This window comes from Tubulanus polymorphus, chromosome 9, assembly GCF_964204645.1.
Source record: "Tubulanus polymorphus chromosome 9, tnTubPoly1.2, whole genome shotgun sequence".
Lineage (NCBI taxonomy): Eukaryota > Metazoa > Nemertea > Palaeonemertea > Tubulaniformes > Tubulanidae > Tubulanus > Tubulanus polymorphus.
Window position 1 is genome coordinate 16,426,882 of NC_134033.1, and position 15,209 is coordinate 16,442,090.

Below are 15,209 nucleotides of genomic sequence, written 5' to 3' on the forward strand. Positions count from 1 at the left end.
GCAATGGCAAACACGACAGTAAACACAAAATGAAACTTGAAATAACGAGACAATAACGTTCCTGTCTACGCTTCTCCAGGCCCGTGCCGGGAGGGGGAATGTTTTCTGGGCAAAGGTACGAACCCCCTAAAGTTTTCAAAGTGCCCTTCAAAAAGTCAGTGACAAAAAATTCGAGTCAAGAATTTCATCGATATTTGGATACAATTTTCATGTTTTTTTGTGGTATATGGAAAGTAATAGATTCTCAAATAATCTATTAAGGTACCCGGGCACTTCATATTATAGGTTCTTTTTCATTAGGAAAGTGTCCCTTCTCACGGAGAAACCCGAAAAGGGCGGTTCTTTATATAGGATATACCATTGATATTTGCAAAAGGGCACCAAAATTCCCCCCTCCGCTAAATAGGGAAATGACATGTCTCAACGCTGGAGGCTTAATATCTAGATGAAAATCAATTGAAAATGAAGCAAATTTTGTTTGAATTGTCATTGCCTTATTGTTAAGCAGCCCATCTGACGGAATAACAAATCTAAAAGATACCAGTCCAGCCTTATACTTGAATCCTGACTATTGAACCGGCCATTGGATCGTTACCGTCAACACAAAAAAAATCAACATGTTCCAGCGTCGTGAAAAGCCGTTCACTGCTTGGGCATGTTTCGGATAAAAAAAATTTATTCCAAATAAATATTCCGTGTATGTCATCAAACTATAAGGTTTCAAGCGTGTTTACGTATTAAGCGAGGGCTTGGGGTCTTCCTGACGATGAATTTAATATTTCTTAAATGCGTCGTAAAACACTGGTCTGTCTGACATCATAAATGAAATGAATTCCACATTTCTATGAACGTCTACGTCGTAAAATTTTGGTCTTTCTGACATCGTTATAATGAAAAGAATTCTGCATTTAAGAAAATTCAGTAAATGCGAAAACAAAGGTTGAACACGGCTGGCAGCGATCACGGGTTTTCTGCATTAACGATTCCGTTGTACGGATCGTAAGGCCCATTCTTCAGAGATGGTTCTTGCCAAGAGAAAAATGTAATGTTTCAACACAGATCAAACGGTTCAAAGGTTTTTGTTCTGAGTTTATTATTTTCGGATAAAACTATGAGCCACGAGGAGTGTGAAAACACTGAATGTAATGTTTCAACAATCAATAAAGTATCAATTGCATTGATTTGAACTGAATTTCAATTGAATAATTTGTCCCGCTAGACGGAGCTGTTGTAGATAGATAGAGGCCACAACAGAAAGCTATTTCTCTCTCCTTTTATTAATTGTGCCTATTTAGAAATTGTAAATTTTATTGTTTGTTTGTTTGTTTTTTCTCTCAATTTCTGTACATGCGGCCTGCCATGCTTTCCATTAAATAAATTTGAACTTGAACTTGAACCAGACGTCGTCACTGAGTAAGGCCGGAAGTAATTCGCCGCCATAATATGCTCAACCCCGAGGGGTGTCGCAATAAAGTGTTGATCAAATATAGTCATGTTTTAGAGTAAAGTTATTCAGTACCCTAATTCAGGGGCCAGTTTTACAGTTAATACCAGGACCTGAAGATAAGCAAGAACGCGTACGGTAGCAGAATAAAACACTTTTATTAGTGTAATCTGTAGACGAGTTTTTGTGTAAAATTATGTTGAGAAATAATGGCTTGATTTGGTAGAATAACCACACTCAGGCGTGGAGAACGGGTAATTATTTCAAAACCGAGTACAGTGTAACCTCGTTATAACGAACTCAGATACAATGATTCATTGGTTATAACAAATATAGAATTTCGTCCCAAGTAAGAAAATTTGATACTGGATACAACGAAGTATCGGTTATAACAGAGAGATTTTCTGGTCCCGTGAAGTTCGTCGTAACCAGGTTCCGCTGTATATACAAAATTCTAAACGATTAAAATCGAATTTTTATCTCGATTCCAAACTAGGTTTCAAATTTATTAATGGCTTGATTCGAAGAAAAATGCATTTTCAAATGTACTTTTCATTTTGGAGATCTAAAACGAGTTTCTGTAAACAAAAAAGAGACACGTATGTGATTTAAGGATTGGGTTCATAAAACCTCTTCAACGTTCTTAAAAATGAATAACTGGTAAAGACTTCGTAAAAACTGGTTGTACTTCGAAGGTCGATTAGATGTACTTTAACCGACGAACCTTTGGGGTGAATACATTTACTAGATGAAGCTTCTATGCCCCGCGAAATCTCTGAAATTAACCTGCACAGTCTACAGTGGAACCTCGTTAGTACGATGTCTGCGGTAAATTGAAAAATCATCGTACTAACTGAATTTCGCATTAACCGCTTTATAAAAACGATTTTATATTACCTTAAAATATTAACAGGACACCCCATAAAGAAGTTTATTGCACGTGTGTTCAGCGCCACAACACAATAGATAGCCCAGACGAAGCATAAATAATGCGGACGAGTTCAAATCTTAAAAAGTTCAAATTTATGGGAACTCATTAATGAACTATCGCGTACTAAACTTTTTTTTTACCGTAGCAATGAATGGGAGCGGCCACGTCGTATTACCCGGAATCTCGTGTATTAACGTGATCGCTCTGAGCGATTCTAAAATTCACCATTATTACTGAGGTTTTCGTTTACAGCCGAATCGTACTCGAATAGTATAAATGATAATAATAATAATAGTAATTTATTTACTTATAAAGCGCATTTCTATAAAACATAATCATTGCACTTCACATTATTAAAACAGATGAGACAGAAGCAGATTAAAACACTAATTGTACAGGTTTCTAAAATAAAACGTTTTTAAACGTGATTTAAAACATGAGACAGTTGGACTTTCACGAATTTCCTTTCACAAATCGACTCGTAATAGTGCTCTTATCATAACCGAAACGAAACATTTTAAATGCGATTTTTACTCTCTCTGAGTCCGAATTACGCGTCGGACTCAAACCCACATTTTTTGGTGTAATCAAAATCTAGAAGTAGATTAAACTAATTTTCAATTACGTCCTTAACTTTTCATGAAATCCCAACTCATAAGTGTTGATGCCTCCTTACTGCTCTTACCATGATTTCTAAAATTACCAGTTAATTTTACAACTACTAGTTTAAAAAGGAATTAAACAGTTGAAAGTTTTAATCTTACCTTCTATCTTCAGGACGAGGCAGCAGAGAGCGGAGATAGATAAAACTAACTTCATCTCGTAAAATTCAAGAATTTTACTTTGTGTGGTGTTGCAACCAAAAAGATCTCCCGATCCAAACTGATTCGAGCACCGAAATCCTCGGTTCTTGAAAAGTAAACTAATTGCTTGGTTTGATTATAAACCAAGCCAATAAGTGTTTATTTATAAAACTAGCAACAAAAACACTTTCATGTTTCCTATGATCAATTATCTTAAGATGATATTTAATTATAATTGCTCATATATGTTTTACGTCGCGTTCTGTTGTCATGGATGTATATTCGGTTCCAACATCAATCAGTTTAAGTTTAAAGTTGTTATAGGGTTTTTAGTTAATGCCATTTTTCATTTCCTAGTAACAATATTGCGCTTAAACCACTTCTGTGTCGGATATCCTTCATTCATTTCAAACTATTCAAACAAACTTCCAACAGGTCTAAACCGGCAAGACTGATTGGGGTGAAATCAAATTTGGGGGATTTTAATCAAGGGGATTTTACCGGGGGATGGGGGATTTTACCGGGGGATGGGGGGGATTTAACCGTTGGATGGGGGGATTTTTACCGTTGGATGATTTATCTGTTACCGGAAGCGATTGCTGTTATGTATGGCTATTTTCCACTTCTCTTGTCTTTTTTCTGTTTCTTTATATTTTATAGTAAAATTTTTTATCGCAATCAAGAATAGTGACAGAATTGAATTGAATTGAATGTACACAGGCGGCGGGGAAGCGAGTTGTTTCTACTGGGAACGCTCCGGTGGCAAGCGGTTTGTCGGTAGACTGGTTACCGGTCCCTATCTTCACAATGAATCGTAGACTGGTCACCTGTCCAATTCTGCGCCACCTGCATTCGCAGTCAGAATATAGACTGGTTGCCGGTCTCTACCTGTGGACAGGCGACCAGTCTAAAGTCAGAATAGAGACCGGCAACCAGTTTAATTGAATGGAACAGGTAACCAGTCTAGTTTGCCGGTAAACAATACAATGAAATTAGAACCAACTGTTTTCAGACACGTTTTAGGCGTATTGCTATTCAGTTTTCATCCAAAGAGTAGTTTCGTTAAAAAGGAAGAGCCATTGGTCAATATATAAATAAAGCTTCGTTTTGATTTAATTGATCCAAGATGGCTGCGCCCTTGATTTTGAAAATAGTCGCATTGTTTCACCATTGTTTTGAGGCGGAAATTAAGCGATAGAGGAGAGATTTTAGAGTGAATACTTTAGCTGTAGCGGAAAATAATTTGACCGTTGGTGTCTGGTTTTATAAATTATTCACGTATCTGCTGGAGCCACAAAAAACAGGGACGAGAAGTTGAGAGGAGTGCTGATGCTCGACTTTAAAACTGTATAGGCTGGATTGATTTTTATGTGATTTGTGGAGGAGAGAGAGAGAGAGAGAGAGAAGGGTCGTCAGTCGGTCTAGTTAGGCCTATATACAAACTTTAAGGTAGGTAGCAAGATTATATGTTAGGGAGCATCTCAAAATTCCAATAGTTCCGTCAATTAGAATAAACTGTCTCTAATTGGTTTCTGTATTGGAGTGGCCTAAATGAGAGATTGGCAATTAATATACGGTATTTAGATGGTTAGTCCTATTTAGATCTGGGTGCCTACAAGCGGTCATCCTTATTACCGAGATGATGTATTTTACCGAGATGAACCGAGATGAAATTAAATATAACATATTTATTTATTCCATATTGATTTTAACCATTGAAATCATATTATATCAATAATAAATGCCTGCTGGAGTCATATTTTACATATTTTGTTGGATATTTTGTAGAAAAATAACTTTTAACTTTACCGAGATGAGATCGTCGATCAATCAAATTCAATGAAATTTTATTCCTAACCGAGTTTACGTATTTGAAGTCAAAATTTTTTTAAATAAAAAAAATGTAAAATATGACTCTATAAGGTATTTATTACTGATATAACATGATTTTAAGTGTTAAAATCGATAAGGAATAAATAAATATGTTATATTTAATTTCATCTCGGTTGATCTCGGTAAAATACATCATCTCGGTAATAAGGATGACCCTCTACAGTTACGGGAGTCTATACCATACGCACTTGCATGCCTTGGAATGAATAAGGTTAGGGTAAGGTTCAGTTATACGTAGATTAGATTTCATCAAGCCAGTAGTTGTGTTCACTGTGGTTCAGTGGGTAAAGCACTGGACCACGGTTAGATATTGTTCCTTTGGTTTGATTCAAATCCCAATAAGCTTATTACATGCACCCCAAACAGGACTCCCGTAACCATAGCTGTTGCGCTCCATTTACTGATTCCTGTAACCATACATGGTTCCCTGTACCTCGTGTTGAGGCCTTCAGAAAAAAAATACAGCCATTGCCTGTTTGTGAGCTTAACTTATAGACTGTCAGGTGATCATCTCTAGACTACCCAAAAGCAAGGCTCATAGTGCCCTAACCATGTTTGCCCTCGGTAGGCCCTGTGGCCTGTTTATATTAGTTGACCAGCTCTATAGACTTATCAGAAGCTGGGGTTAGGTGGAAGGTGGAAGGCCTCCTAGGTGGAAGGCTATTTGCATTATCACCAGTTCCAGATAATCTCCAGCTAGGGTTAGGGTTGCAATGAGCTAACCTTAGGTGGGGGAGACTTTTAACACAGCAGGTGACCAGTTTTTGGACTAACCAAAAGCTAGGTTTTTAGTAGGCCTAAACCATATTCACCCTAGGTGTGGCCTGTTTCTGTCAGGCGACCAGCGCATATTTTGATTAAGGCCGCGCCTAGGGTTGTTTTTTATTCTGTCGCATCAGATAACAAGTTCTAAACCAACCTACGTGCACACACCTGAAGACCCCCTCCGACTAAAACAACGCACTTTAGGCCTGAACACCCGCATTAAAGTGTTACACTTTCATTCACATTAACCCCACTAAAGATGGAAGCTGGTTACGAGGTCGTAGTTCTGTCGCACGGTGCTTTTAGAGATAGACGTGGTAGAGGCTTACCGAATCTGGGTCCGGATTCACAGTTCTTGGGTCGAATTTGATTCAAGAATTATTTCCTTTCTCGTGCTTGTAATTCTAGATTCGAATCTGAACCAATAGAGAACTGTGGATCCGTGAAACTCGAGTTCCTTCTGTTTAAACTAGCACCGACCGTCCGGAATCAACGGCCTCAAATCGAGAAAGCTGATTTAGCTAACATCGTTTGATTAGGCAGCGTCCAAATTAGACTACCAATAATGCCCCCGCCTAAAAAGAAAGCGAAAACTGACGATGGTTCTTCGAATACTGCGGGTGCTGCGGGTGCTGCTGCTGCTGCTGCTGCTGCTGGTGGTACAGATATAATCGAAAGACTCGAATTGAGTAAGTATCATCCGATCATAGGTTTCACCATTCTGGCTCTGCAGTTGCTCAAAAGCTGATTGAGAGTTAACCTGTAGATAGTTGACATAGTGAATATTAAAAGTTCATCGTTACTATGGATGGTATCTATCCGCTGGGGCCGGTTGCATGGTCATGGATTAGACTTAAGACCAGTCTAAGGCCAACTTAGATCTACAGCCAATCGAACAACTTAAGACCAGTCTTAAGATTTAAGCCCACTTTTGGACTTAAGTCACGACTGTGCAACTGGCCTCTGGTTATCTTTAACCAACTGTTGAGCAACAGCAGGCTCTGGGTTGAGTTTGACTTTCTGAAATACACTTATTTCCATTGTTTATTTCTGAGAGTCAAATGTAAACCCGCAACTTCAGAACTGGGTTCAGAATCGCGATTGTGGTTCTCTTAGAATTCTTTTCCGGTACGCTGATATGTTTGTGTTTTACTCTCAGGTCGAAGTCAGTTCGCAAAATCGATCGCCGATTTCAAGTTCAACAAAAAAAGAGTTCGAGTCCTGTCTAAAGCTCAGGATATACCGGACGCGAGTCGAGGCGTCGTCTATTGGATGGCTCGAGATCAAAGGCTTCACGGTACGTTTTCAGCTGAACTTTTTTTCAAATGACGACAGTTCCACAGTTGCTGGTTGAGTTCGACTCAAGAAAAAAAGTTAATTTCAAATGTATAATAGCGTGCTAGGGTCTGATTTCGATCTAACGCTGTGGAACCCCACCCAGTCCTGAACTAGAACTTCGTATTGATATGTTATGATGTCAATTACAACAGGCTTTAGAGAAGGTTGGGTGGGTATTGTCATTGTATTGTAGATAATTGGGCTGATTTGTATTGTATCATATTGTATTGTAGATAATTTTGCTGTATTGCGTTGTAGATGATTAGGCTGATTTGCGTTGTAGATGATTGGGCTGATTTGTATTAGATGAAATAACGAGACTCCCACAATATTATAATGAAAGACAAAATCTGAAAAGGAATTTCTAGGGCCAGTAGTTTATTCGACGTTTCAACTATATTCTAATAGTAATCTTCAGGAATAATGAACGAAGATGACTATTAGAATATAGTCGAGACATCGAATAGACTACTGGCTCTAGAAATTATTTCTCGGATTTTGTCTTTCATTATCAATGTAGGATTAGTTATTTTATCATCACAACACAGATATAGTGTTTTATCAATGGTGTATTGTATTGTAGATAATTGGGCTGATTAGTATGGTATTGTATTGTAGATAATTGGGCGGTATTGTACGCTCAGCGTTTGGCGTTGAAGCTGAAGTTACCGCTTCACGTTTGTTTCTGTTTGGTGCCGAAGTTCCTCGAAGCGACGATTCGTCATTACGGGTTCATGTTGTCCGGGTTACGCGAAATCGAACGCGACTGTCGGCGATTGAACATCTCGTTTCACCTGTTGGACGGCTACGCGAAGGACGTTTTGCCCGATTTCGTGCGCGACAACCAAATCGGAGCGGTGATCACCGATTTCAGTCCGCTTCGAGAACCGCAACAGTGGGTGAAAGACGTCACGAAATTGTTACCGAAAAATATCGCGTTTTGTCAGGTGAGTTATCGATATTCTCTTGTCGACTGAAATACAGAATGTATATAACACAAATATATTTATAACACAAGCTCAGCGTTTCACCAGTGGTTTCTGAACTAAATTCTGAACTGATCACAAAAGTTTCCTAGTTGTAGCGAGCACCGTAATTCCACAATGGTTCAATTACGTTTTACTCTGTGATTTTAGTTGTTTTATTCTTTGTTAGGTCGATGCTCATAACGTTGTCCCGTGTTGGGAGGCGTCTCCGAAACTAGAATACGGAGCGCGGACTATCAGGCGTAAAATACAGGACCAACTCGGCGAATATCTGACCCAGTTCCCGTCCGTTGCCGAACATCCTCATTCAGCCGATACAAAACCAGAGGTGCGTGAATTCGGCATTGCTTATGGGGGGAAGGAAGGAGAGAGAAGGGGATCACGAATTGTCCACTTCTCCCTCCTTAGTGTAGTGCTCAAAATTGCAAAACCAGCTAATTCTTACTTAGTGCCGAGTCCTGGACCAGTTATTGAGAGCGATGGCGCTCATCCTGACCGTTCAAAATGCTGATCACTCTGAACTGACCTTCTATTTATCTTCAAACTCAATTACCCGGTATCTTAAAGCCAAGTAGTTGAGTTCTTAGCTGGTCTAAAATCTTAAGACTGGTCTTGGTAAGTTGTTAGATTGGCTATAGAACCCAAAATAGTCATAGACTGGTCTTGAATTGTTGGATTGGTTATAGAACCCAAATTGCCTTAGACTGGTCTTAAATTGTTGGATTGGCTATCGAACTAAGATGAGCTTAGACTAGTCTTATATCTAAACTACGACTGTGCAACTGGTACCCGATAAACATTCAATCGCGTTCTGTATTTCAGCCGATTGACTGGGACTCGGTGAAGTCAGGTTTACAAGTCGACCGTACGGTCGGTGAGGTTGACTGGGCCGTGCCCGGATCGACCGACGGGTTGCGTACGCTCGACGAGTTCTGTAAAATCAGACTGAAACATTTCGGCTCCGATCGAAATAATCCGAATAAAAAGGCGCTGTCGAATCTATCGCCATGGATACACTTCGGTAAGTCGCAACAATCGTCTCAGTTTCACCACCCGGACTAGTTGAGATAAGACCTGCATTTACGGGGTCCCTAAGACTCCTTGATCCTTAAAAGCTCCTCCTGAACGGAAGATGCTTTTAAAGGTGCTTCAATTGAAATTCCTTTGATTTGAGCATAGAATGCCTGAAACTCCTTAAAACTCTTTCAATTTTGAGAAATAGGCAATTAGAAATTTTTGTCTAGAGGTAGTTGAAGTTGTATGCCTGAATCAGTACAGTTGGAATCAGGATTTATTTTACCCAATTAGGCGATTAAAAGCCTAAAGATAGGAATTTGCTAACAAAAGCACCAAGGTGATGGTTAACCGAGATAAACAGTACCGATTTAAGAGGAAATTTTTGTCTAGGTAGTTGAAGTTGTATGCCTGAATCAGTGCAGCTGGAATCAGGATTTATTTTTACCCAATTAGGCGATTGCCGAATTAAAAAAGTTAGGAATTTGCTAACAAAAGCACCAAGGTGATGGTTAACCGAGATAAACAGTACCGATTTAAGAGGAAATTTTTGTCTAGGTAGTTGAAGTTGTATGCCTGAATCAGTGCAGCTGGAATCAGGATTTATTTTTACCCAATTAGGCGATTGCCGAATTAAAAAAGTTAGGAATTTGCTAACAAAAGCACCAAATTAATGATGGTTTACTGAGGTAAACAGTACTGATTTAAGAGGAGTCAACTGTAACTGGCAAATGAAAGTGATGCAGACACTTCCTTGAAATTTTCTCCTTCAGAACTCCTTATATCCAGGAATGACTGTATTTTTAATCTGTGTTTGTTTCGAACCCGTTTTAGGTCAGATATCGGTACAACGTTGCGTGCTGGAAGTGAATCAGTATCGCGGTCGATTCAAAGAATCAGTCGATGCTTACGTGGAGGAATCGGTGATTCGTCGTGAGTTGGCGGATAATTTCTGTTATTACAATCCGAAATACGATTCCATCGAAGGTAAGATTCCACAGTATCCGCAATATCCAAACTATCCAGGTCCCGGGGGCGGATCCAGAGGCCAATTTGTCACTTCCCAAAAGGCAAGATCCTCCCCTGGTTCCACAGTTATTCATTGAAATTTGGCCTTAAGTCATGAATCTGTGGAAGTGAACTAGTTTTAACTGAAACTGAACTGACAGCTTGGGAAACTTGATCCCGACCTGTAGAAGAATGTCCTGAGTATGTTTCATTTTATACATATCAGGGATTTTTAGCGCGTGCTATTACGATAAACACCCAGGGGCCAGTTGCTCAAAAGTTGGTTAAAGATAACCGGCAGATAAATACCATAGTAACAATGAACTTTTAATTGTCACTATGTCAACTATCCACTGGTTAACTCTAACCAACTTTTGAGCAACTGGCCCCAGGAGTACCGCTTAGGTTTTACCATTTTTTGACGCAGGCCGAAGAGCCCAGTTGCACAGTCATGACTTAAACTCATAGAGGTCTTAAATCTCCACAATAGTCTTAAGTTGTTTGATTGGCCGTTGAACTAAGATGTTTTAAAACTGGTCTTAAACCTAAGCGATGGCTGTACGACTATGATTTGATTAAACCACAGTGTCATTCCGCTGTCATATTTTCTTATTGCTGTGATGGCTGTATGTTTATAGGTGCGTACGATTGGGCGAAAACATCGTTGAAACTGCATGAAAAAGACGAACGACCGTATTTATACACGAGACAAGAATTAGAAACGGCTAAAACGCACGACGACCTGTGGAATGCAGCTCAGGTAAAAACGACGAGAAAACCAATCACTCTCCTTTCGGCGATCAATCTTTACACCCCCGTGCGATGTACATAAAATTTGAATTTTTAAACCCCCCCCCCCCCTCTGTACGCAAAATCGGCCATTTCTTCATATACATTAAGCATTACAGTGCGCAATTGCACTGACCCCTCCCCTCCTCTCCCCCTCCCCTAATGTGTGCGTAATAAATGAATGACCCCCATACTGATATATTGCAGTGGTGTATGGTGTATCTTAAGTCGAAGCTTTTAGATCCACTCAATTTGCCTTCAACTCATATTTTAGTTGCTGCTGCTCTTAAGGCCAAAAAAAATTGATACCTTGTTTCTCCGCTCTGCTGAGCTTAAATGTTGACCCGGCCGGCCGCCTATCTACCCTATACATTACTTTTTTTAAAATCGTGATCAATTTTACCATAACAGACCCGGCCGCTATAGAAATGAACTGTTTATAAATTTTATCATATTTTACAAAAATGACCCGGCCGCTGCGGAGAAGCAAGGTATCATTTTTGTTAAGCCTAAAAAAAATTTTTGTTATTTTCATTTTCTAGTTGCAAATGGTGAAAGAAGGTAAAATGCACGGGTTTCTGAGGATGTATTGGGCAAAGAAGATTTTAGAGTGGACCGAAAGCCCGAAGATAGCGTTAGAGACCGCCATTTATTTGAACGATCGATATGAACTGGACGGCCGAGATCCAAATGGATTTGTCGGTAAGAATGAAAATTGAACGCGGTTTATTTCATTCGGGGAGGGGGGGTCTAAATGTGGTAGAGTGAACTATGCCTTGCTCATTAAGTGTCGAGATAGTTGTAAATATCTAACGGAATTGAGAATCAGGGAACCCGGTAGCGTTGAGACTGCTGTAAATATTTCACTGAGTTGAGAATCAGGGAACTCGGTAGCGTCGGGACTGCTGTAAATATTTCACTGAGTTGAGAATCAGGGAACTCGGTAGCGTCGGGACTGCTGTAAATATTTCACCGAGTTGAGAATCAGGGAACTCGGTAGCGTGTTGAGACTGCTGTAAATATTTCACTGAGTTGAGAATCAGGGAACTCGGTAGCGCGTTGAGACTGCTGTAAATATTTCACTGAGTTGAGAATCAGGAAACTCGGTAGCGTCGGGACTGCTGTAAATATTTCACTGAGTTGAGAATCAGGGAACTCGGTAGCGTGTTGAGACTGCTGTAAATATTTCACTGAGTTGAGAATCAGGGAACTCGGTAGCGTTGAGACTGCTGTAAATATTTCACCGAGTTGAGAATCAGGGAACTTGGTAGCGTGTTCAGACTGCTGTAAATATTTCACTGAGTTGAGAATCAGGGAACTCGGTAGCATGTTGAGACTGCTGTAAATATTTCACCGAGTTGAGAATTAGGGAACTCGGTAGCGTTGAGACTGCTGTAAATATTTCACTGAGTTGAGAATCAGGGAACTCTGTAGCTTTAAGACTGCTGTAAATATTTCACCGAGTTGAGAATCAGGGAACTCGGTAGCGTGTTGAGACTGCTGTAAATATTTCACTGAGTTGAGAATCAGGGAACTCGGTAGCGTGTTGAGACTGCTGTAAATATTTCACTGAGCTGAGAATCAGGGAACTCGGTAGCGTGTTGAGACTGCTGTAAATATTTCACCGAGTTGAGAATCAGGGAACTCTGTAGCTTTAAGACTGCTGTAAATATTTCACCGAGTTGAGAATCAGGGAACTCTGTAGCTTTAAGACTGCTGTAAATATTTCACCGAGTTGAGAATCAGGGAACTCGGTAGCGCGTTGAGACTGCTGTAAATATTTCACTGAGTTGAGAATCAGGGAACTCGGTAGCGTCGGGACTGCTGTAAATATTTCACTGAGTTGAGAATCAGGGAACTCGGTAGCGTCGGGACTGCTGTAAATATTTCACCGAGTTGAGAATCAGGGAACTCGGTAGCGTGTTGAGACTGCTGTAAATATTTCACTGAGTTGAGAATCAGGGAACTCGGTAGCGCGTTGAGACTGCTGTAAATATTTCACTGAGTTGAGAATCAGGAAACTCGGTAGCGTCGGGACTGCTGTAAATATTTCACTGAGTTGAGAATCAGGGAACTCGGTAGCGTGTTGAGACTGCTGTAAATATTTCACTGAGTTGAGAATCAGGGAACTCGGTAGCGTTGAGACTGCTGTAAATATTTCACCGAGTTGAGAATCAGGGAACTTGGTAGCGTGTTCAGACTGCTGTAAATATTTCACTGAGTTGAGAATCAGGGAACTCGGTAGCATGTTGAGACTGCTGTAAATATTTCACCGAGTTGAGAATTAGGGAACTCGGTAGCGTTGAGACTGCTGTAAATATTTCACTGAGTTGAGAATCAGGGAACTCTGTAGCTTTAAGACTGCTGTAAATATTTCACCGAGTTGAGAATCAGGGAACTCGGTAGCGTGTTGAGACTGCTGTAAATATTTCACTGAGTTGAGAATCAGGGAACTCGGTAGCGTGTTGAGACTGCTGTAAATATTTCACTGAGCTGAGAATCAGGGAACTCGGTAGCGTGTTGAGACTGCTGTAAATATTTCACCGAGTTGAGAATCAGGGAACTCTGTAGCTTTAAGACTGCTGTAAATATTTCACCGAGTTGAGAATCAGGGAACTCTGTAGCTTTAAGACTGCTGTAAATATTTCACCGAGTTGAGAATCAGGGAACTCTGTAGCTTTAAGACTGCTGTAAATATTTCACCGAGTTGAGAATCAGGGAACTCGGTAGCGCGTTGAGACTGCTGTAAATATTTCACTGAGTTGAGAATCAGGGAACTCTGTAGCTTTAAGACTGCTGTAAATATGTTATATGTCCTCAATCGGGGTAGCGTGTTGTGACTGTCGTAAAAATACAAAAAGGAACATAAGATGTTTATTAAAATTCACCCGACTTGGCGCCAAGATGGCGGGTACAGAATAAGGCGTATGACTAGTTATTAACTTCAATATTCAGAGTTAATGAACAAATCCCACAGTTGATGATTTAACCTAAATTTTGGTTTCTCTGATGATGAAGTTCAGTCAAAATTTAGAATCTGTCAGTAAATTAAATGGTGTAATCGTCAACTGTGGGTTTTGCTCATTGATAATGTGTAGTTAGTCTACTGGACCCAGTCCATAGTTCTATGTAAAGATTTGACTCAGAGTTAACTACGGTAATTGTAAATGTTAAGGATATGTTTATTCAGAATTGACTCAAACAGAGTCGTGTATTTTCTCTTAATCTATATTTCAGGATGTGCCTGGTCTATATGCGGCATACACGATCAGGGTTGGGCCGAACGCAGCGTGTTCGGTAAGATTCGCTACATGAACTACGCCGGTTGCAAACGTAAATTCGACGTGGCCGAATTCGTCAGGAAATACAAAGCCGTTTCCTATCCGTACAAGAAAAAAAAGGGCAAAACCTCGGCGGATGCGCCAGACGCGTCGCCGGGATCGCTGGATAAATTCGTCACCAAAAAGAAGCGCTCAAAATAAGCTGAAGATCGTCGGAATCTCGTTAAAAATGAAATACTCGTATTATTTGTCAGTTCATATCTATAGACACTGGGTCTGTTATCATTAGCCTGATCACTGATTCTATTTTAAGTAATGTACACAGGGTAGATAGTTTAAAGTCGGGTTAAGTTTTATAAAGCTCAGCAGAAATGAGAAATAAGGTATGAATTTACTGATGTAATTCGACTCAGGACAGTTTTCTCAGGAAAGAAATTTTTGTAATTTTTTTTTCTTTTAAATTGTGAACGCATTTAACTTTTGATATTGATATACACATTCATATGGCGTTGTACACTGTATTGATATTCGTTATTTTGTATCGTGAAATTGTATGAAATAATTTTTTTGCAATGGATTTAATGATAGCGATTATGGTGTGACTAATAAACGGGTACCGTCATTGTGACCAGATCGGTGTCTATTTTCATAGATTAATGATAGGAACAACGTAAGTAGTGTTGCACTCTGTATCTTGTATACGGGCTGGTGGATTTTTATTTGTGAAAATAAATGCAGACAAATCAAACAGTTAACTTTTTACAATTTTTTTCTCTTCCGTGTGAACTCGGCGGTCTGTGGCAATTCAACTATCAGTGTAATCGGCTGTTATGTGAATTTCCCCTATATCATCCTCGCCTGCCAGGGGTCCGGTATCACTCCCGAACTCGCTTCCACCAGCAAACAGCTTCTTTTTTTTATCTTAAAATAGGGATAGTCCCTGTTGTTTATTTGGTT

General features: G+C 39.8%; 1 protein-coding gene across 1 annotated transcript; it reads left to right on the forward strand.

Moving 5' to 3' along the window:
- The first annotated feature begins 4,316 nt into the window (after positions 1-4,316).
- On the forward strand, positions 4,317-14,986 carry LOC141911025 (deoxyribodipyrimidine photo-lyase-like). Its single transcript, XM_074801971.1, has 10 exons — positions 4,317-4,627; positions 6,245-6,525; positions 6,996-7,133; positions 7,793-8,121; positions 8,330-8,488; positions 8,983-9,181; positions 10,009-10,161; positions 10,821-10,942; positions 11,514-11,673; positions 14,209-14,986. The coding sequence occupies exons 2-10, from the start codon at positions 6,402-6,404 to the stop codon at positions 14,451-14,453; spliced, it is 1,629 nt and encodes a 542-aa protein (XP_074658072.1). The 5' UTR covers positions 4,317-4,627; positions 6,245-6,401; the 3' UTR covers positions 14,454-14,986.
- Positions 14,987-15,209: the final 223 nt, after the last annotated feature.